This window comes from Montipora capricornis, chromosome 10, assembly GCF_036669925.1.
Source record: "Montipora capricornis isolate CH-2021 chromosome 10, ASM3666992v2, whole genome shotgun sequence".
Lineage (NCBI taxonomy): Eukaryota > Metazoa > Cnidaria > Anthozoa > Scleractinia > Acroporidae > Montipora > Montipora capricornis.
The window spans coordinates 43,256,264-43,278,334 of record NC_090892.1 but is presented as its reverse complement, the minus strand read 5'-3'; the positions used below and the strand labels follow the sequence as shown (position 1 = coordinate 43,278,334).

Below are 22,071 nucleotides of genomic sequence, written 5' to 3'. Positions count from 1 at the left end.
CGGACAATTCGAAACCTTTTATTTTCACCAACTCTACGGGCAGTAAGAATAAATAACCAGGGAGCTCCGCTTTCAAGCCTAAATCTATTCTTGGGTTGCACGTGACGTCATAAAAAAATAAAACACAAAGTTAAAGAGCCTTTTGAGTTTTTATCTTGATCAGTTACGAGAAGTTTTAAAAATATATCTGTTTTCCTGTTTTCAGCTCGGTACCGTGCTTCGTTTCGAAAATAGAGCAGTTTGAATTTCAGTGTTTTTCACAGTGCGTGACATATTGATGGCTTTCGAAAACATGCCAGTTGCATAAAAACATCGATTCCCCTCGTGTTTTTGTGGTCTGAGCAGCCAATATACTAGGAGAAGTGTCATACGAATGTTTGCTAGTTCATCATACAGCAGAAAGTGTTAAAGACAGCCAAACTAAATTCCAGATGTTTCTGCACGTTTCCGGCCGCCATGTTGGTGTACTTCAGCGGTACACCAACATGGCATCTCCATACTAAACTCTACAAATTTGAGTGGTATATTTTGCCGAATAACTCAAGTACGGAATGTCGCACAGCCCTGAGACTTGGACTCGTTGTTTATTTATTCCTCTTCTATAACATTCCATTTCTTGACTCAATTTATTACCCGGTAGGCGATATATGTTTTCACTTGCGTGACATGCAACCCAAGCTATTATTTTGTCACATACGGCGTACCATAATTGAGCGTCGTTATGTATGCTGTATTCTGGAGACACGTGGCGTCACGTCATCCTAAGAGGACGCAGCGTGAAGTGTTGTGGGCGCCGTACTTTGTGCTTTAACTCTCTGATCAGCATCGAAGAAAGGAGCTTAGATAGTGCGATCTAGAGTGAATATGGAGAATCAGGCAATACACAAAGGGAAGAAAGCATTAATCACGGGAATCACTGGGCAGGTGAACACAATATCTTTTTTGGGTTAATTAGGTTCAACGTGTGTTATAGATGCCGGTTAAATTGAACATTTTGGTTCGACGTTTAGGTCTAGGTAACCTCGGGGATTTTGGACCAATTTATTCAATAAAAACCTTTGTGCGGTCATTCGCGAAAACTACAGTTCATTGAACTTCAAGACAGAAGTAATGTTGGCTCGAGCTCAGTTTGTCGTTATGTCAGTTGATCTCAGGCTTTGAATCGGTGATCATATGTTTCTCCGGTCTCGTCTCGAAATAGTGACCTCCCACAAGAACTACATCAGGGAATTTGCCCTTATTGCACCTTATACACCTTATTAAATGCTTTAACATATAATATATTATTCCGAGCAGGACGCCGTTTTCTAGTAAATTGGCTTCTTCCTGCATGTATAATGACTGAGAATCATATCGATTGCTTATAAGGCAAGTGCGAATGACGAAAACAAGGCAGACCGGGCAGACGAAACCATTCCAATGTCCTTTATTTGATTGGAATCGCTATTTTCACAAATCCCATGGTACAGTTGAGTTCATAGTGGGGGTAATTTGCATTGAAGTTCACTAAGTATGATACAGCCCCAAGAGGTTTTTATTCACCGGCATCGACAATATCCGGATCGGATCGCGGATCGTATCGCGGATTGGATCACGGACCGGATCTCGGACCGGATCACGGATCAGATCAATGTTTTTGACTCTACTCGTTTGAATAAAAAGTTTTCTTATCCGGTTTCAGTCTCGCATTTTTTCTTGGTCTTCTTTCTGAGAAAAGTTGAAAAATTTTATCGAGTGCGACCAGATACATTATTATTTCAGAACTAGAGTGATCAGCAAAAATCCTCTGTGATCGCTTTGATCATTTATTCAATATACTCTTGGAATTTAAATCGCTACTTAAGCGTATAAGAAACCAATATTAATGTGTGCGACATGGACTTCATGAATCGCACTCGTACACTACAGTGGTCATATCTAAAATAATCTTACCCCTCACCTCGTTTTTGGCCCCTTTTCTTGCGTGTGTGAAATAATATTGAATAAGGGAAGAGTATCAAGTGAGATGATCTTAAAAAAGAAATAATAACTACCGTAATTGATGTTGCCATGGAGTCAATTGAAGATACTTCCACAAATACTTTATTTGACTGTCAAAGAACTGCAACTGTAACTAACTTAAACAGACACCCTCTCGCGCCGGTCTTATATAACATCTGATAATTTACAACATGTTCTAGTTTTAATAGTGGAGGAACATTCTGGAAGGTTATGATGAAATACCCTATAAAAAACTCATTAGAATGTTCTAGAGACAACAGAAGTTTCCAATCTGACTTAATATAAATGCTACTCTACTTTTCCACTAAGTTCAGGAAACTTTGTCACAATGTCCATGGCAACACTATACGACACTCCTCGACACAGCCGGGCCTGTGCTCCATTATGTCATGCAGACTTTATTTTGGGTTTTGTCACCCAACATTTCTCAAATTTCATTCAACATATTTTAGTTTTTCACTTTTATTTTTTAATCATTTTATAAACAACTTGATTTTTTTTCTAGCATCCGTGATCCAATCATTGATCTCAGGTCTGGGTATTGTCGACACCGTTTATTCACTGATATTCAAGTTGAATGAAGTCAAGCATACATACAGTAATCTAGAAGTATATTTTTTGGTCACACCACAGGCATAAATGGATTATGAGTTACATTGTATTGTTGTAACATGTCAAGAACCTGTTGGGAAAAACTGGTTATTGGAGTGTCTGATTTTTCTCCCATGCTTTTAAAATGTTTCCCGCGGATCTGTGACTTTTGAGAGAAGGAAACCCCAAAAATCTGCATATGCTGTTCCTCCTTTCATGAGCATTGCAAAATATTCCACATTTCAAACATGTTTTATTCTTAAATTAACTTGCTCTCTAAGCATGTTTTAGCTGTTACTGCCTTTTTGTTGGAAGAGATGGTGAAAAGTCTCAGAAATGCCTTTAACAAACAACATTAAAGGGGCTAGGTCACGTTGTTTTAGGTAATTTTGTTAGTTATGAGCTCTAAACGTCAAATTGGCAGAGCAAGAGTCTTTCATTTGCAAAGTCACAGCCACATAACAACTGAGAATGATTTTCCAGCTGTTTAAAGACATTTTGATATAAACTGATAAGGTGGGCCAACGTTTTTCAAATTTACCCAAATGCAATCCATTTCAATCGTCCCCAGTTTTGTCCATCCTTGTCCCTTCTTAGCTTTCTTGTGTTTTGTTTGAGTTCTTCTATAGTTTTGAACCGTTATTTTGTTATTTCAGTTAATACTATGACCATTTGATCAGTGCTGAAATTGCCTAAAATTGTGTGACCTATCCCCTTTAAGAGGTTGGCTCTGAACTACAGAAATACAATGGTTGCTAAGGAAGCTTTTTAGTCATAGACTCCCACAAAAAGGTTACATGGATGATTCTTTGAAGTAACTTTTTCAATGGAAATCTGACATCACTTCAATCGGAAGGTGCATGAGCAACTAGTCCCAGTCCTCTGCCATTTGTTTCAGTGAAAAACACGTAAAAACTCTTGGGAAATGAATGGAAGAGGCGGTTTATTTTCACCGGTTGGGAACTGTGCCAGCATTTTTTGTAAGCTGTAGCATAGAATTTCTATTTGGACAAAGAATGGAACTGATATTTTGAAAACTGTATCAAAGGAGGGGCTTATGACGTCATAATTTTTTGGAGAGAGAATTAAAAAAAAAACTCACTAAGTTTTTAGGCGTTTTCTGTTTTGGTCACATGATTTACTAAATATGGTTGTGAGTCGAAGCAGACAAAGGGACTCAAGAATTCTTGAGACTATGGGTACTTGAACGAGTCCATAGCAACGGTTTGGTAGTTAAGAGCCACCCCCTGAATGTGACACAATTGTGAAACAAACATACCATAGATTATGCACCAGGTATAATTTCTTTCCTATTTCTATGTAACTGCATTTGTACATGTTTTTCAGGATGGATCATACCTTGCTGAATTACTACTGTCCAAAGGTTATGAGGTATGTGAGCTTTCTGTCAGTTTAAAGGCCCACCTTCAACCGACAGGCTTTTCGACCATTTATTTTTGTTATGGAAATGGACATTGCTTATCGTAGCGATCTAATTGGATGAATTTCAGCTTGGCATTAGAATAGAGGGGCAACACATTAAAAAAGTCCCAGACCCAGTTTCTATCAACAACCAAGAGGAAATTCATGTGGGTTTGCTGAACCCCCTTTGTGCCAAAACAGAGCTTCTTTTCTTACAGAGGTGAAGTTGTAAATTATTTCCTGCTCAAGGAGTGCCCTTCTTACAAGTTGGCGGGCTTGTACAGGCAAGTGCAAGGTGTCTTGTAATTGCTGTGTTAGTCATGGGATGAATTTTGTCTGAATAAAACAACAACATTTTAGAGGACTGATGAAGTGGGGACAACTTGAACTTCTTTTCCTGAATGTTGGGGGTTAAGAAGTTAAGATCTTAACACAGTACATACCATGTGTCACTCTCATTTTTGTTGTTATTTGTTCTGCAGGTCCATGGTATCATCCGAAGATCCAGTTCCTTTAACACAGGCAGAATTTCTCATTTGTATGCTGATATCAAGACACACAAGATGGGAAGTTAGTTTACACCTTTGATTCAATTTAGAAGTGCCCATTACCTAAAGCAACCTCATGTTCTACCGGTATATTGTTTTTGACCTTTTGTCCTGAAAACTGGCTGGCTTTTTCTACCATATCACCTTTCTCATGGTTACACCATGCAGAATTACCATCAATTATTATTGCACATTGTTTAAGTGTGTAGACCTTTACAGTGGTTTAGATCAGACAACATTTGCAAGAAAATATTATTACAAATGTCATGTTGGCTTGCAAAAAGTAATTGAATCGACAAGAAAACATACATTGACATGTACATGTACTTCTGTGATAGCCAACGCTGGGATGGTGTTGTTGCTTACAGATATATTTTTAGGTATTTTTAGGTAGTTTCTCAGTACTATTTACTCTTTAGTGGACTGATGTCCAACTCAAGCGGCACAAAAAAAAACATCCCTGTAGCTCACTAATTCTTGGGTTGGCAATTGTGTTTATGGCAAGTGAGTCAGTCTTTGCGAGCAATTGGGATGCTCCTGCATATTCAGTCAGTGCTTGTTCTAGTGGACTCATGTGACCTATCCTTACCCCTAATAGTGAGTCTGTAGACAGGAATGATGAAAATCGCTGTTTCTAAGTTATGAAGTGTCACTGATAAGTGTTTCTGCTTTATGTCCTAATTTGGAATAATTTTTATTTGTATACTGTTCAAGTCAAAACTAAAGCTACACTGTAAACAGTCATTTAAAAACTTCAGACAAAATATGCTCAAAGACAATGCCATCTTGAATACACTGCACAAAACCTTTATTTTACTAATCGCGTGGCCATAGATGACCAGACCCAAACTTCCACTCAGCCATATAGTCAGTGGCACTTCAAATCACGCAACTTTGTATGATGTTTACAGTATTTGCCAAAAGTTGTTAAAAGCGTTAATGTTCTTAAAATTTTATGAATATTCTACTCTTTATTGAGTACAAAATGTATTGCCTTTTTGTGCTATTGAAGCACTTGATTTGAAGCGAGTATTGAAAACATTTATAAAAAGCCATTACGTCATTCATGGAATGTGTTGATGTTGCAACTTTCTCTTGGGCGGCATGTTGAATAAGATCGTGCCTGTTTTGAACTTTTATTTTGCCAGGAGCGACAGTCATTGACCTAACTGTAATTTTCCCAGTAGTTTTCGTTTTCTTAGACAAGAGACTGAAGTAAATTGTCATGCTGTTTTATTGAAGTGAGTTCAGAAATCGGGTGGGGGAGGGAGGGGGGAAATAACTATTTGCAAGCCAAGCAAAGAACATGTCAGGACGTCCAAGGATTACGTCATTGGTAGGGAAATAACTCCTGTACTAAAGATAGCCGTGGATAACGTAATTCTTGAATTATTTGACTCATGTGACTACTTTGCTAACCCTTTACTCCTTAAAAAAAAACCAATTAAATTTAATAGTGATTTTTAAGAAAGAAATCTGTAAGTTGTGAATATTGTTATTATCGTATCATTTGTACACCATACATATCCCGAAGACAGTTCCAGATTAATTAAGACCATTACGTCATCGGAGATTTTACAACGGCTATGACTGATGGTGCAATCGGAGATTTCCCACCGGCTATAAGTGATGGTGCAATAAGTTCATGTGTAATCGTTGTTATCAGTTGTGCTGCAGATTGATCAGGTGATTTTGTGACTATAGTCATCAGTGAATCATCAAGGACTGCTTTGGAATGTGCACTACGTTGCGACTATAGTGCTAAGAAAACAGATAAATTTTCAAAGCACAGTTATAAGTTAGATCTAAAAGATCTTCTTGTTTTATTTTTGAAATATCAGGAAGTTAAATAGATAACAAACAAATCCTTCACGTAATGGTGCAAGGAACATGCTGTCTGTAACAAACCGAGAGTTTTACCTTGGGACAACAACTGAAAAGAAGCATTGCAATTCCACAAAGTTCTACATATTTAGCATTTAAATGTGTACATTTCTCTGTAGTTGCAAATGGAAATTTTGCTTGGTGTCCACATAAAGACAAGAATGACATGGCTGAGCAAAATAAATTCATTTTGAATTTAAACAAGTAACATCATTTTTTGTTTACAGACATGATACTCCACTATGGTGACCTCACTGACAGCACCAATCTCGTAAAAATCATAACGGAGGTTAGCTGACAAATTTATGTTCCTGGATTATGTTCACGGGCTCAACAAACTTGATTATAACTTTGTGCCTACAAGTAAAGCAAAACTCTCTTTTTCATGGATAATGTTTTTTTACATTTAGGTTCGGCCAGAGGAGATTTACAATTTAGGCGCACAGAGCCATGTTAAGGTAACTTGGAAAAACTAAAGTAATGTGTGATAATTAGGGCATGCTTGGAAGTTGTAAACGTTGATTTTGGGTTTTCAACTATTTTGGAAATAGCTTTCAAATAGAAACACACAATTTTAAATTTACAAAACATGTTTCAGATGATCAACATCCATCGTCAGTTGTGAATACAAGTGAACCGCTAGTCGGTGTTATATACAGATGGCTAATAAAATGCATGAGTACTGATTAAATAACAACGTGAATGTGAGGTAATAGAAAATACAATGATGAGAAGACAATGGGTATTGGATGAGGAAAATTACAATGAAAGTGTTAAATTGACATGATTAACTTGCTTGTTTAATGAGGGTTTTTCCCAACCTACATGTATGTGTAAGGCCTCCTTGATTTTTAGTTGAAAAGGCGTGGAGGCGGTGTCAAGGATTGAAAATTATCACGATCCCGTGTTGTTTACAAATTTTCTTGCGTAGGCTGTAGTGCCTGTTATGTCGGCGAAACAAACCGACATCTTGCTGCATGTGTTCGTGAACATTTAACATCTGATAAGAACTCGCATATCTTTCAGCACATTAATGGGTCAGAAACATGCAGATCTTTATGCTCAGAGGAGTGCTTTTCAATCCTTGACACCGCCTCCACGCCTTTTCAACTAAAAATCAAGGAGGCCTTACACATAGGTTGGGAAAAACCCTCATTAAACAAGCAAGTTAATCATGTCAATTTAACACTTTCATTATCTTCTCATCATTGTATTTTCTATTACCTCACATTCACGTTGTTATTTAATCAGTACTCATGCATTTTATTAGCCATCTGTATATATATAACACCGACTAGCGGTTCACTTGTATTCACAACTGACGATGGATGTCGATCATCCGAAACATGTTTTGTAAATTTAAAATTGTGTTTCTATTTGAGAGCTATTTTGGAAACAATTGGCCTCTACATTAGTACAGTACATGTATGACTCTACATTAGCACATGTATTTCTCATACCAAGAGCTTCATCTTAAAGTCCCTATGATGCTTATTTTTTTCCCCGTATTTTTAACTTTTGGTTTAACCCATTGACATTGTAGTACTTACCTTCTTACTTGTACTTACTTAGGCCCATTGCTCCAGGTGGAGCATAGGCCATCGACAACCCCTTGCCAGCGAACTTGAACTGGGGCTTTTCGTTCAGCTTCTTTCCAGTTGCATCCTATCAGCTTCAGTTCCGCATCAGTGTCCCGTCGCCAGCTGTTTCTGGGGCGTTCCCTCTTCTTCTTCCCCTGGGGATTCCACCTCAAAGCTTGCTGGGTGATGTTGCTTGGCGCATTCCGCATGGTGTGACCAATCCAGCCCCGTTTCCTTCTCAAGATTTGTTCGCTTATTGGTTGTTGTTCCCCACGCTCCCAAAGCTCCTCATTGTGAGTTTTCTCAGGTCACCAAAAGTTAAAGATGCGTCTCAGGCAACAATTTATGAAGGTCTGGATCTTCTGGTCGGAGTGCCTGTCTTGTCTGCCTCCACGTCTCAGATCCATAGAGGAGAACTGATTTTACAGGAGTGTAGTACTGGCTCAGCCAAAATTTTATGTGTATAAATCAGACACCTGCTAAAACACTTGGATGCACTATGAGGGAAACTTTTTTGAAGTACTACACTCCAGACTGACATTATAGATATTAAACGGAAGGTCAAAAAATGGGGAAAAAATAAGCGTTGTAGAGACTTTAAAGAATGGGGTAATTTAGTCAACATACAAATATGTACCAACAGTTACTATTGTTTGGATTCAAACAAGGCAAGATGAAGCATCACGGCAGGCAAACATGAATTTTATTAAAACTTGCTTGCAGGTGCTTTAGAAATAACTAAAACAGTTACTATCAAGTTGTTCCCTGTTAAAACATGAGCCTAAGAGGTTTAGGTGATACTATATGCAGACCCTTAAGCCCTGGCTACATGTTCAAACATAGTTATAAAACATTTGTTAGATCAACAATGTTACAATATGTAGAATGCATGTTTGATGACGTTTGTTCAACATTTTTGTTGGAAGAATGTTTTGAAGCGTGTACAGTAGGTGTCCTTTCAACAATGTTGTATTGCAAAGACCAATCACAGTAAAGGGCCCAGTATCAAATCTGAGAACCATGAACAATCCAAAATGGTGGAGGTGGACTAAAGTGACCACATTCCAACAATGTTACAGTAATACCAGATGATTTTAATTGTCAATGGGAGCCAATTCAGGAGTGAATGGGTTAACAATCTTTACATCCAACCCCCCCCCCCCCTCCCCCTCTTTAACCCATTCACTCCTCAGGCATCCCAGAATACCCCCAGTTGATGAGTAAAATCATCTGGCATTAGACAGAGTAGAATATGTCAGTTAAGTCTTACTCCCAGGGGTCAATGGGTAAAGGGCTGAAGGGCTTTAGTCTAAGAGTATTGTAATACATGTAGATTCCAGATAATTCAGTAACCTTAAAAGTGGACACTCACCGGTATTGAAAGAAAAATCTCCTCCGTTTGCAATTTATCTTAGGTATCATTTGATTTAGCCGAATATACTGCAAATGTTGATGCTCTTGGCACACTAAGAATACTGGATGCAATTAAAACCTGTGGATTTGAGCACCAAATTAGATTCTATCAGGTAGGGTATCAGAATATCACACATTCTGTGTTTGTACAATGTAACAGGCTTTAATCACACGGTGGCCATCTTGAGTCTCTAGGGATTGAAAACTTTTGTTTTGCCTCATTGAAACTTGTTCCCAAACATTTCAACTCGAGGCTTGGGAATGTATTGTCTATGGCCACTAGCGGCCTGTCAAACCTCATATATTTGGCTGTAAGCCTTGAGGACAGTTTAGTTGTGTGCCTTGGGTATATGTTTGGAAATAAAAATCTTGTGTGCAAGTCAAACTCAAAGTCAAGCCTGTCTCTGCATGAAGAAAGGCAGTGGTTTTTTTCTCCATTTCTCAGAACTTTACATTTAAGTGCAGAATATGGAAAATGTTGATGTCGTACAAACAAAAAAAAGGGCCTTGATTTCCCAAAATGGTGGTTTATGGCAAATCTTGGGAAATTTGTACTTTGACTTTTTCGTCGGTACCTGTAAAAAAAGGCTATGTTCAGAAAGCTAACCTTACTAATATCTGGTTGCAAACGATCCCATCCGACTCACTTGAGGAATCAACTGCTGATACATGTACAGACTGTAGTTAACTGTGGACATGTAAATTAACTTGGCAAAGGTAATTTCGGGACTGAAGGGTTATTACTGGTATTTCATTAGGCATCTACCAGTGAAATGTTTGGCAAGGTGCAGGAGATACCTCAAACTGAGAAAACACCATTCTATCCCAGATCACCATATGGTAAGTTTTGATATTGATACTTAGAGACCCTAAAGGCTACACTGTAGTCATTCACCCCTAAAACATCCCTCACTAGTACTGATGAGTAAAAAAATAATCGTCTGGCATTATACAGAGTAAAATCTCTAAAGTCTCGCTCTCAGGAAGAAATGGGTTAAAATGGGAAGTTCTAAGTTTGTTTAAATCTAGTGTGCCCATGGGTTACAGAAAAAATGAGATTTCATTTGGTCATTTCACACTGCAAATTTGCAGAGAATGGCTAAGGAATGACCAAAACATACTGTGTACTCAGTCTAAGGTGCTTCAACATGCAATAATTTCTTTGGTGAAAAGTGTCATTTCAACTGGAGGATACAGGACCTTCTAAGCCATGTGAAGATCTCTTGTTTGTATGGTTTTCAAAAGCCCACCATTGAGTTCCCTCATTTAGCATAATTTCGTTCAAATCGCAAAATCTTTCTTTGTTTGAAGACTCTTCCACATTGTTGGCTTCACTTTCCTGTGCTCATACGGAACAGAGCTTCCAAAATTTTTGTACAGATGATTTTTATTAAAGAAACATAGATATTTGAATGAAGTGCAGGCTAGAGACGAAAGAGAGAAATTATCCTCAGACTGGAAGCACTTTCGTCTTTAGCCCCCACTTCATTCAAATATCAGCATGTACGTTTCTTTCATTGAGTCCTTTCACAGGAACACATGAACCCCACAAATTGACCTGCTCCCAACTGTGTGGCTTCATACATGTAGCTCAGTTGGTAGAGCATTGCACCAATGTCATGGGGCCACCTGAATTTTTGAGGTGTCAATTTGAGACAGTTGCTTAAATTGCCCAGATAAGCGGAACAATCATTTCTCTCTTTCATAATTTCTATTCTTCAATGATTCATAATTTTTATTAACCATACCAGTAAACTTCTTTTCTTTGAAAGGACCTTGTGTTTTCAGCTGTTGCTCTTATAGTGTATGCTATTTATGGCTGAAAAATGGTGTGAAATACAAACTGTGAACATTGAAGGAAAATGGATTAGAGACTTTGAACCTCTTGCACTAGACAACTACCGTAACAATAGCCTAAAAATGTGTCCACTTTAATGCATTATTACTCTTTCTAACAGGAGCTGCAAAGGTGTACGCTTACTGGATTGTTGTGAACTACAGAGAAGCTTACAACATGTTTACCTGCAATGGAATCTTATTTAACCATGAAAGTCCACGTAGAGGTATAGGTCACGGCAGAGTTAAATGCTTTAAGCACAGTGATGCTACATAACAAAATTGCAGGTGCTCGCGTGATGTGCTTTTGCAGCCAACAGGTTTTTTATTGAATGAAATAAATGTATGTATTTGAAGTGTTGGTTGTAGACAAAGGAGAAAAGTGTCCTCGCAGTTTGAGTCATCTGGACAATTTACTCAATAATAACTACCCAATAACCCGAGAGTGAGGTCGCCAGGTCAATACAGCTAGGCCTCAGTTTGAGATTTTGCTGTAACGACCGAATGGTCAAGGTTATTAAGTTGTTTATTACATGGCTAGAAGAGTGGTTCTAAAGAAGAAACAAACTAATTTGTATAATCCATAATCGGGCCTTGGGCTTAGCTGCTCTGAGCCAATCACAGCACGTGTTATATCGGCCATATAATAGTATTGTCTCTTATACACCTGACAAATTTTTAATTCACCTGCAGCTTCAACGGGATTCGAACCCATTGACCTCTGCGATGCCAGTGCGATGCTCTACCAACTGAGATATGAAGCCACTCAGTTGGGAGCAGGTCAATTTATTTGGCTTATGTGTTCCCTTGAAAGGACTCCGTGAATTTATTCTGGTGTCCAGAAGAGGTAATTGCTTAAATTGTCCAGATAGCTGCGAGGATAGCTTTTATTTTCTACTGGAAGATAAGAGACACCGTGAAACATTTTGTGTGTTTTTTTTTCCTTGGCAAAGTATTTATTGATAATTACAATAAACCTAAAACTGACTTCATCAACAATAAAGATAGTAACGTGTATCACCAGCAATTATTATCGACAACTATCGACAATAAACAGCCTGTAGCACAATGAGCGTTATTACATTGAGAAACCAAAGCCAGGGCCCTACAAATGTATTCTGCTTTGTTTTACAAATTCACCCGCACTCTGATAATTTCCACTTGTTTTCAGTTGTTCCTTCTAGCCTTTAGGATATCGTATCTCATGTGACGTCACGCAATGGCTTGACTCTGCATTATTGTTATCATCAATCAGGTGAAACATTTGTCACAAGAAAAATCACTAGAGCAGTGGCAAAAATCCACCTGGGGCTTCAGGATAAGGTTAGCAATCTCCTAAAAATAAAAATAAGGGAAAGAAGTGGATTTACGACTCAGCTTTGTATTGTGGTTCACACTCTAATATATAACAGGTAGACAAAATAAATTTGATAAAACTGAAATTGAATGTTTACCTCCATCCAATTTAAGTTGCCCATATTCACCGAAGCATTGTCAAGAGTGTTTTCTTTCTTTCCTGCATGGAGTGTGGATGGTTGCTTCTTATCGCACATTAGAGATCGGCGATATGTTCAGTGATGTTTCAAAGTGGATCGTTTTTCTAGAGCTGATGCCACCACCTGTTCCTGTATGAGGAGTGCTTAGTTTCACTCCCCATCATATGTTTTCAATGCCTTCTGTGTGTGATCGCTTGTCTGGTTCGACGAAGTTCCGGCAATGCTTAACTGTCAGACGATGATAGCCCTCGTCTTGTAGGTAACAGCATAAGCTTTCCACATGTTGCTCATCATGCGTGTTCCTGGCAATATGTGAGCGCGCATAATAGGAGTGTATCTATTTCTCTACTCTGGGAATGGGGTTGTTTCAATAGTAATAGCCTGTAGCCTCCGTTTTGTAGCTGCTGTACACGGGTCTTGTACGTACAATGTAACAACTTAACATTGTTATGTAAATTATATTACAGAATTCAAAATAAATATCATGTTCAAGGTACCAAAGTATACAATACAACTACCCGCCTTTTGTCCGCCTTTTCTAAATTTATGAAAACATTATTGACAATTTATGTTTTCATTTGTTTCCCAGACGAGTTCGGTCAGTCTTTCATAACTCAGTTCCAAATCCATCTTGTCCCCAAAATCAGTGCTTAGTACTATCTGAAACAGTTCCAACGTGACCAAATGCATGAACTTATCTTAAACGGAACCAAACACGTTAGTGACTCATCTATTGACCCGTGAATCAAATCATTTTATTTTACTGTTATTGCTCGTGTCATTTTTTGTTTATTCACAATTTGAATCTTAGCTCACGCTTGGAAATTTGGACGCTAAAAGAGATTGGGGACATGCGAGAGACTATGTTGAGGTATGAACAAGACCTGCGTTGAACTGGTTTTCTTGTTGATTCTTAGTTCAGAGTCAGGTTGAACAAAACCTTAGTTTAGTTTGATCATTTCAATCTTTTTAACTGGTCAATCGCTGTACAGGGAAAGAATAATTAAATGTCGGCTGGCATTCGAAGCTTTTTGAACTAGAACTATTCTAATCAAGTCTTTACTCACGTAAATCTCCTCAGAAAATCAGCCCGTGATCAGAGTAAAAACTGAGTCCTTTGACTAGCTCTTCTAAGCAATTCTGTTTTAGACGGTAGAATCCCTTAACTTGGATTGCAGATGAAGGAAGAGGCGCAAGAACCTGTAGGGGAACAATGAACCGTTTAAATGAAAAAAAGCAATGGCCTTATACAATATTGTTTCATTGATAGGCAATGTGGCTCATGTTACAACATGAAAAATCAGAGGACTATGTGGTTGCAACTGGAGAAGTTCACAGTGTGAGGGAATTCACTGAGAAAGCGTTTGAGCATGTTGGAATAAAAATTGTGTAAGTAAGGGATATCAGTTGAATTTAGCATTTGGAGATTCATTTTAAAAGGAAAGGATTCTCCAATCTTATGCACATGCTTTTTATGAGTATCCTGAAGATGCAGCTCGCTAGATTTTATTATTTTACTCAGTCGAATTATATTGGAAAGCTTAGGATGAAACTTCACTAGACAGTTTGCCTCTTACAAATTGCCTGACATTCAGCTGTTTCCCTAGATTGTGCACAGTCCCTTATTTTCCCGTGCTCTGACACGGAGCTCAACCTAAAGACAGAATTGTCACTGACCTGTGGTTGCTTGAGAAACAGGTCTTCAAGTCCCCAATCATCCATCCATGTAGACACTTCTCTTGAATGAACGGCTGCAATCTGGGCTTATAATGGCCATTTTCAGGGGAGCAGGGGTGGCTTAGTGGTGAGAGCACTCGCCTCCCACCTATGTGGCTCGGGTTCGATTCCCGGATTCGACGCCATATGTGGGTTGAGTTTATTGGTTCTCTACTCTGCTCCGAGAGGTTTCCAGTTTTCCCCTCTCCTCAAAAACCAACATTTGATTTGATTGTTTCTGATTTCCGTTGATTTGTAGTCTCTCCAAAAGGCAACTTTCACGATAGTGTCATTTGACTACATCTATAGCTACCAGAATTCAGTTTGTCCGTCTTTTCTTATTTCAATTTTGTATTCCCAGCAGGGTAAAAATAACAATAGCTCTAATTAGCATGAGACAACCTGTAGGATTCTGGTACTTGTAGTCAAATGGCATCATCGTGCAAATGTCCTTTTAGTAGAGCACTCGTGCTCGGCTAAATAACCTTGAGCTGAAAGTGCCGCTGTGACCAAAAATCAATTCTTATTTTTCTTTGGATTTCAAGACTATCTTAACTAAACACTAAGTGACCAAAGTTTTAAGCCTTGATTTAAAAAAGACACATGTTTATTTTAACTGGAATTTCCCTATTGAATGGTCCGCCATTGCTAACTTTATAAATAATTGTAATCTTGAGAGAGCTGGATCGAGGAGAAAATTACGTCACCAGCTCACTAGTTTAGGAATGCAATGTGTGTGTACACCGCAAAATTAATATGCAGCACGGAAGTTTTGGACTTTCAGACTTTTAAACTGGCCTTTTGCATGTATATCACACGCTGAAATTTTAAGCTAGTGAGCCTTTGACATCACTTTTTCCTGGATCCAACCCTCTGAGGTCCAATCGGTCAGTTTTGAACATGAGTAGTGGCGGGCTGTGAAATCCAAAACTTACACACAAAGTAAACCGCATTTGGATAAAAAATCAAAGCTCAACATTTTGTCAGTTAGGTGTTAAGCAAATACACTTTCAAAATCTGAAGAAAAAATGGAGGTGATTTTTTTTTATCACAGGGGCACTTTAGTTCCTGGTACTTTTCAACCTTCTCCTCTTCAGTTCTGGTGATGTTCTGGTCCGCTGGCACAGCTATGTCAATAAGTGTCCATTTCTGTGTGTCTTTATGCACTAGAGTAATAATTATCTGGCCGATTATGCTTCAGCACTTTGTCTGTGTAGATAGTCATGTCCCAGGTAATCCTCACTTCTCCATTTTCTGCGGTTGGCAAGGGTTGATACCATACTTCCTGCACATCTGCCAGTGTACCCGCAGGGCCATCTTGTCGTGGCGCTTCCTATACTCTCCCTGGGAAAGCTTCTTGCATCCACTGACAATGTGTCGTACTGTTTCAGTGGCATCTCCACACAATCTACACACTGGTGTCTCTGAGGTCATATGTATGCTGTGCTTGATCGAGTTTGTTCTTAAAGCTTGTTCCTGAGCAGCAAGAATCAAACCTTCTGTCTCCTTTTTTACGAATCTATTCCTGAGCCATATCCAAGACTCCGCTCCAGCTTCATCTGATATTTGTTGGACAAACGCACCATGTAGGGCTTTCTTCTTCCAGTTTTTGACTTTCTCGTCTTTCCGCCTCCTCTCATAGTCCTGCAGACTCTCTTCTTCAACAATCACTTTCTCCTTCAACGCAGCTTGAAGCATCCATTTTTTGCTCTCTCTGAGGGAGCCATGAAGGGATTTGCTCTCCCTTCTTACACACTCCTCGATGTCGATCAGTCCTCTTCCCCCTTCCTTTCTTGGCAGGTACAGCCTCGCAACATTACTCCTGGTGTGCACACAGCCATTCATTGCCAAGATCTTCTTAGTTCTTCTATCCATGTTGGCTACCTCCTCCATTGTTCAGTCTACAATCCCCGCACTGTAGCGTAAAACACCTACCGCCCAGGTTTTGATGCCACCGATCAAAATTCCTCCATTGAGTTTTGATCTACACAACTTCTTGACTCTTCTGATATACTCCGTTGTTATCTTGCCTTTCATCTTGGTGTTGAGGTTCTAGTCCAACCGTAAGTTGCCAAGGTATTTGTAGCCTTCTTCCTCTATTTCCCTGATATGCTGGTTGTCGGGTAGTTCTATTCTGCTACTGCCAACTTGTCTTCCCCTTCCAGGACAGCACACTTGTCTAGCCCAAACGACATCTTAATGTCTTGCGAGAAGATCCTTCCTACTACAACAAGTGAGTCTAGTTGATCTTTGCTGGCTCCGTACAGCTTCAGATCATCCATGAATAGTAGGTGGTTAATGGGTTTCATGTCCTTTGCCAGTTTGTATCCAGCTCTCATTTTTCAAAGTACTGAGGTCAAGGGTAACACTATCACTATAAACAGTATTGGTGACAAGGAGTCAATTCCTCTCCTAATGTCCACCTTCCCAAGAGCCAGTTCACCATGCTGTTGCTGATCATAGAGATCATATTCTTGGCAGCCCCAACCATCTCCAGGCATTTCAGGATCCATGAATGCGGCACCATATCATATGCCTTCTTGTAGTCTATCCAAGCCATTGACAAGTTTGTCAACCTTCTCTGGCAGTTCTTCAGCATTGCCTTGTCTACAAGTAATTGATCTTTAGTTCCTTGGGATCCCTTCCTGCACCCCTTCTGTTCATCTGTTAGCAGCCCATCCCTTTCCAAGTGGTGGTATAACTTCTCTTCCATACATGTAACTCCTGTCAAGAGCTTCCACATCATGGGTAGGCAGGCAATAGGATGGTAGTTGCTGGCCTGGGCACCCTTCGCTGTGTCCTTTTGTATCAAAACTGTTCTTCCCCTGACCATCCACTCTGGTACATGTACATTCTCTTGACATATACAGTCTTGCAAGCATTCTTGCAATCTAGAGTGCAGTCCTGTCAGTTTCTTAAACCAGAACCCCCTAACAAGATCGGGCCGGCTGCCTTCCGGTTTGCCATCTTGCTCACTCCATTTCTAATATCCTCCACAGTGATGCTGATATCTTCTTGCACATCTGTTGTACTGAACTCTACCTCTTCATCCTCTAGCCACGATGCTCTCTCATTGTGATCGACTTCCTCAGATTAGATCTTGCTCCAGAAGGAGGTTGCTTCTGTGGGTTTAGGTAACACCGTTTCTCCTCGTTCCTTTCCATCTAGTGTTTTGTAGAACAGCTTCTTGTTGGTTCTAAGCAGGTGGTTCTGTTTGAACTGTTGACATCTCTCGTTGTATCTTTTGATCTTAACTCCACCTGCCTTGATCTTCTGTTTCAACATGCCTGAGACATACAAAGTGCCCCTTTCCTCAAGATGATATTTTCTGTTCAACCTTTCCCTCTCTGTTTGTTTCATTCTCATGTTTCCTCTTCGGATTTCCTCAATCTTGTTCAGGTCTTTTCTCCAAGTTTCGATATTCCCCTTAATCCTTCTCTTCCAGAATGGCTCTTCAGTTCTTCTCCCTTTCCTCCCTTTTATCATTCCCATTTTTTCTGTAGTAACATATGCAGCTGCGCACATTAAAGAATTCAGTTCAGTGATGTTGTGCGTCTGAATCCTTTTGACGGCTTCATTGATTTTTCCAACTTCTGCTTTCAGCTTCGTTCTTTCGCATGACTTCAGTGATGGTTCTGTACCCTTTCCTCTCTGGTTCACTTCTGATGTAACATTCAAACAACCGTTTGTTATCCTCCTTTGACCATCCCAATCTCTTCTGTCGTTGTTCACTAGTAGCAGGATGACGACCGGGCCTGTGCTGCTGATCCACAGGACACCTGCCGGACGCGACACCTTGACTACAAGCTCCCGTCCCGTTGACACTTTTGGGTTGTTGGCACTTGCCAAAGGTGCCACCCAAGACTCTGGTGGGCGGAAGCGTCCATATTCCCGTGGTAGGCTAAGGCACCAACTTGTTCTACCCCAGTGCCCATTATTATTATTATTATTATTATTATTATTATTATTATTATTATTATTATTATTATTATTGCAGATTAGTTTGCCTGTATTGTACAATGTGAACAGTATGGAATAATCGCGAAATTCTTCTGATAGCGACTTTACTTTATATTAACTGGACACAAGAAACTAAGCAAATTAACAGTCGACCGCCTCCTCTACTTTACTTACCAAGGAGAGGTGGCGGGTGAAATTTACAAAGACAATACAGATCAATTTTACTGAGAGTTGACCACCCTACAGTCATCTCGAAGATCCAGCAATCATTGTCCACAGTCTTCACCGCCTACAACATAATCAGAGCAATTGCTTATAATCAGGGGATACTTCATAGCTGGCCCATGACATAATGTTTATGCTGCTGACCATTCAGCATAAAGACAGGAGTGCAGGCAACGATTCACTCGACTCTGAGGATGGCGTCTACTGACGGCGGATATCGAAACTACAGGCAGTAATAAGAATCCTTCTAGGGACTACAGTCACCCGCAGGATCTGAATACAAGAATGCCACTTTACTTTCAATATGGCAGTAGAGAAGGCGCACTATTAAGAGCACTCGCCTCCCACCAATGTGGCCCCGGGTTTGACTTCCAGACTTGGCGTCACATGTGGGTTAAGTTTGTTGGTTCTCGTATCGACTCCACTTGGTTTATCTCCGGTTACTAACGACCTACGATGATATGAGTTGATTTCTGTGCAGTATCCCAAATTAGTGCCCCAGAGCGAAACACAGTTGACACGTAAATAAAGTTCATCGTCGTTATTATGAAGATTCATTTTTTTGGGCATGCTTGTCTTATAGATGGGAAGGAGAAGGGGTCAATGAAATAGGCAAAGATGCAAGCAATGGCAAAGTACTTGTGGCAGTAGACCCCAAGTTCTACCGGCCAACTGAAGTGGTGAGTTCATCAAATACATTGATTCAACTGTTCTTGCGATTACCCTGGTTCGTAATAAAATGGTCATGTCGTAGAGCAAGCGTTGTGATTGGCTCAAACCGCGTGCCTAAAGACTGCTTTTCACTAGCGACGGAGAGCGCTTATGACCTAGAGCGGAAAATCAAAGATCGGAGTCGTAAGCGGAGTCATAAGCTCGACGAAAATCGGATTCGGAAGAATCAGAACGTTCCCATTTTCTTCCGACTCCCCTTATGACTCCTTTCGCTTGTGATCCAGTGAAAACTAGGTAGTCGGAGTCGGAAGCGGAAAAGGAAGAACCAACCAGTCACAATGCTTGGAATCGAGCTCTGTGGTTTATTCTCCCGCGTCTGCTTCCGACTCCGACAATACAGTTTTCACTGGATCGTAAGCGACGGAGTCATAAGCGGAATCGGTGTTCTGCTTCCGACTCCGGCAGTTTGATTTTCACTAGGTCGTATCGCTATGCGCTTCTGATTACGACTCCGACTCCGACTTCGTCGCTAGTGAAACCAATCTTAAGCTTGTGGTAGTTACGTTGATACAACTTACAAGGGCGCTCTGTGCTGACGACACCGAAGAGAAATAAATGCCGGTTGTTTGACTGGAAAAATTGGCAGAAAACTACGCTTTCTTTATCGAAAAACATATAACAAAGCCTTTACCTTTTCTGTTATGAGGACACGACAATAGTCTAACATGAGCGGCGTGCATAGCTACTTCTTTTGTGCTCTAGTCGTTCCTTGTTGCCTGGAATCCAGTTTCCTGATAGTTTGCCCTCATGGTACAACGTACTCGAATAGGAGTAATCGAAAACTCGCGTTAGCGTTAGCGTCAATTTTGCAATAGCATAATAGTACACGGTGCTGTAACCGCGATCATCCGTACTTTTCTCTTAGACAGGGCGCGAAAAGGTACGCCCAATACAATTTCTTAACGAGTCGTCTGCCGCCCACCTGTCAAGAGTGATGTTATTGTGTCATGCTATAAATGTGAGCCAATCAGATTTTCCCGGAAATTACCTGCACGTTGTTGCGAGACGACGAAACCAAAATAGAATTCTAGCTGGAATGTTTGCGAAGCCAGACTTTATCCATGCAATCAAAGCTACTAGTATTTCTACACATCCCGCTTGACCGTTGGTGCGGTTTCTTTGTTCAAACCATCAAGGAACGAAGACTTTCGAGATAAAATCGCAGAAAAAGCCCGAATCCTTCATATTATCAGGCGTAATCATCAGTACAACAATAAACTTTATTTTAACTCCAATATTTATGATACCAATAAAACATGCTAATATCTCCAAGGAAAATGGACTTTGAGAAATTCTAGTTTTCCAGCAACCGCCACTCAATATTATCATTTTGTTAGAAGTATGACACTATTAAAACCTTGATTAAAACCATTGTTCAGCGCTTCCGTAAACGATGTCGAATTTCTCTGTCCATAGGCAGCCCAAGCTCGGTATACGATATATAGACTTTGTTGCGAAAAATTAACTTTGAGCTTATAAATGCTAAAGCAAGCTGTAAATGTAGAAATAAACTTCACCTACCTCTACGTACAGTTGTCCTCGCCTTGTCTGTGCAATCGGAGCGCAGCTGTGTCCATTTTAGACGGGTTTGTGGCTTACGAATTTTTACGATGTTGTTAGTTGTCATTTCCCCCCATAAAGAGTTGAAAGGCTGGTGAGTCGCGGCGATCTCGTCCCACAAATTGCTCTTGTATCCCAAAGCAACGGACAGTATCTCCATAAAAACACCACAGCCTTAAGGCCAGATAAATTTCCTATCAAATTAACTCCACTCCGGGATCGCACCACGATTTTTGACGTATAAATTCCAAATAATGTTCGGCTTTTTATAATCTTCCCATACGCTCGCCTCTTTGTGTGGCTACGGCCGTTATAGCTCGATGGCGATCATTTTACATTCTGCTCTCTCATTGGCCAAGTCAAGTTGTCCAATGAGATTTTTTTCTCTAGAATGGTCGGGACTGTAAATAACACTATTGCTAAATCCCGTAGGGAGAACAACTATAAAGTCTTCTTTTAGACAAACCATTCTTCGGATACATTCTCTCTGCTCTTCCTTTAAAGAGTTTTGCAAAAAAAATCGAAGCAACAGCAGTTGTAAACAGAGCCTAAATATCATTCCTGTTCAAAATCATTCTCAGCGGCCAAAATTTGATCAGATGTTAACCGATGTCGCTGGAAGTATGATTTGCAATTCTTCAATCAAGCGGAGCGAGGCTCCAAGAGCTCTATTGTTTTTCGGCCAATCAGAGTAAAGTCCAGATTCTGGACTTCCTGCAGACGACTCGTTAAGAAATTGTATGAGGCGTACCTTTTCGCACCATCTCTAAAGAAAAGTACGCCTGATCGCAGGTTAACGGTGCTGCTGCTTTTTCACATGGTGTTCTCTTTAGCTTGGCTCGGTATTAGTAACACACGAGTATGGTGGTAGTGTTCTTTGCAACGCCTTTTGGGATGTCCAGCAGTGCTTCCTCATAGAGTGTTGCTACACAAATTCCCGGAAAGATGGAAGCTTTGGCGACTGCCCCATGAAGGGGACAATGCAGAGGCAAAGAGTTCATCGAAATAACGAGTATTGACTTGTCAACGGCCAACTCTGAACAAACCCTGGAACCATGCAACTTTGCCTAAGACAACAACGGGCCTCGCTTGTTCAAAGGTGGATAA

At 40.0% G+C, this 22,071-nt stretch overlaps 1 protein-coding gene across 1 annotated transcript in view; it reads left to right on the top strand.

Moving 5' to 3' along the window:
- The first annotated feature begins 739 nt into the window (after positions 1 to 739).
- The window catches only part of LOC138021726 (GDP-mannose 4,6 dehydratase-like), a 24,997-nt gene continuing 3,665 nt past the window's right edge, over positions 740 to 22,071 (top strand). Inside the window, exons 1-12 of the mRNA XM_068868714.1 lie at positions 740 to 924; positions 3,940 to 3,984; positions 4,497 to 4,584; positions 6,674 to 6,735; positions 6,857 to 6,904; positions 9,442 to 9,552; positions 10,198 to 10,279; positions 11,398 to 11,502; positions 12,531 to 12,598; positions 13,583 to 13,642; positions 14,042 to 14,160; positions 19,256 to 19,352. Of these exons, the coding sequence (XP_068724815.1) occupies positions 865 to 924; positions 3,940 to 3,984; positions 4,497 to 4,584; positions 6,674 to 6,735; positions 6,857 to 6,904; positions 9,442 to 9,552; positions 10,198 to 10,279; positions 11,398 to 11,502; positions 12,531 to 12,598; positions 13,583 to 13,642; positions 14,042 to 14,160; positions 19,256 to 19,352 (945 nt within the window). The 5' untranslated portion in view covers positions 740 to 864. The remainder of the gene's footprint in view (positions 925 to 3,939; positions 3,985 to 4,496; positions 4,585 to 6,673; positions 6,736 to 6,856; positions 6,905 to 9,441; positions 9,553 to 10,197; positions 10,280 to 11,397; positions 11,503 to 12,530; positions 12,599 to 13,582; positions 13,643 to 14,041; positions 14,161 to 19,255; positions 19,353 to 22,071) is intronic.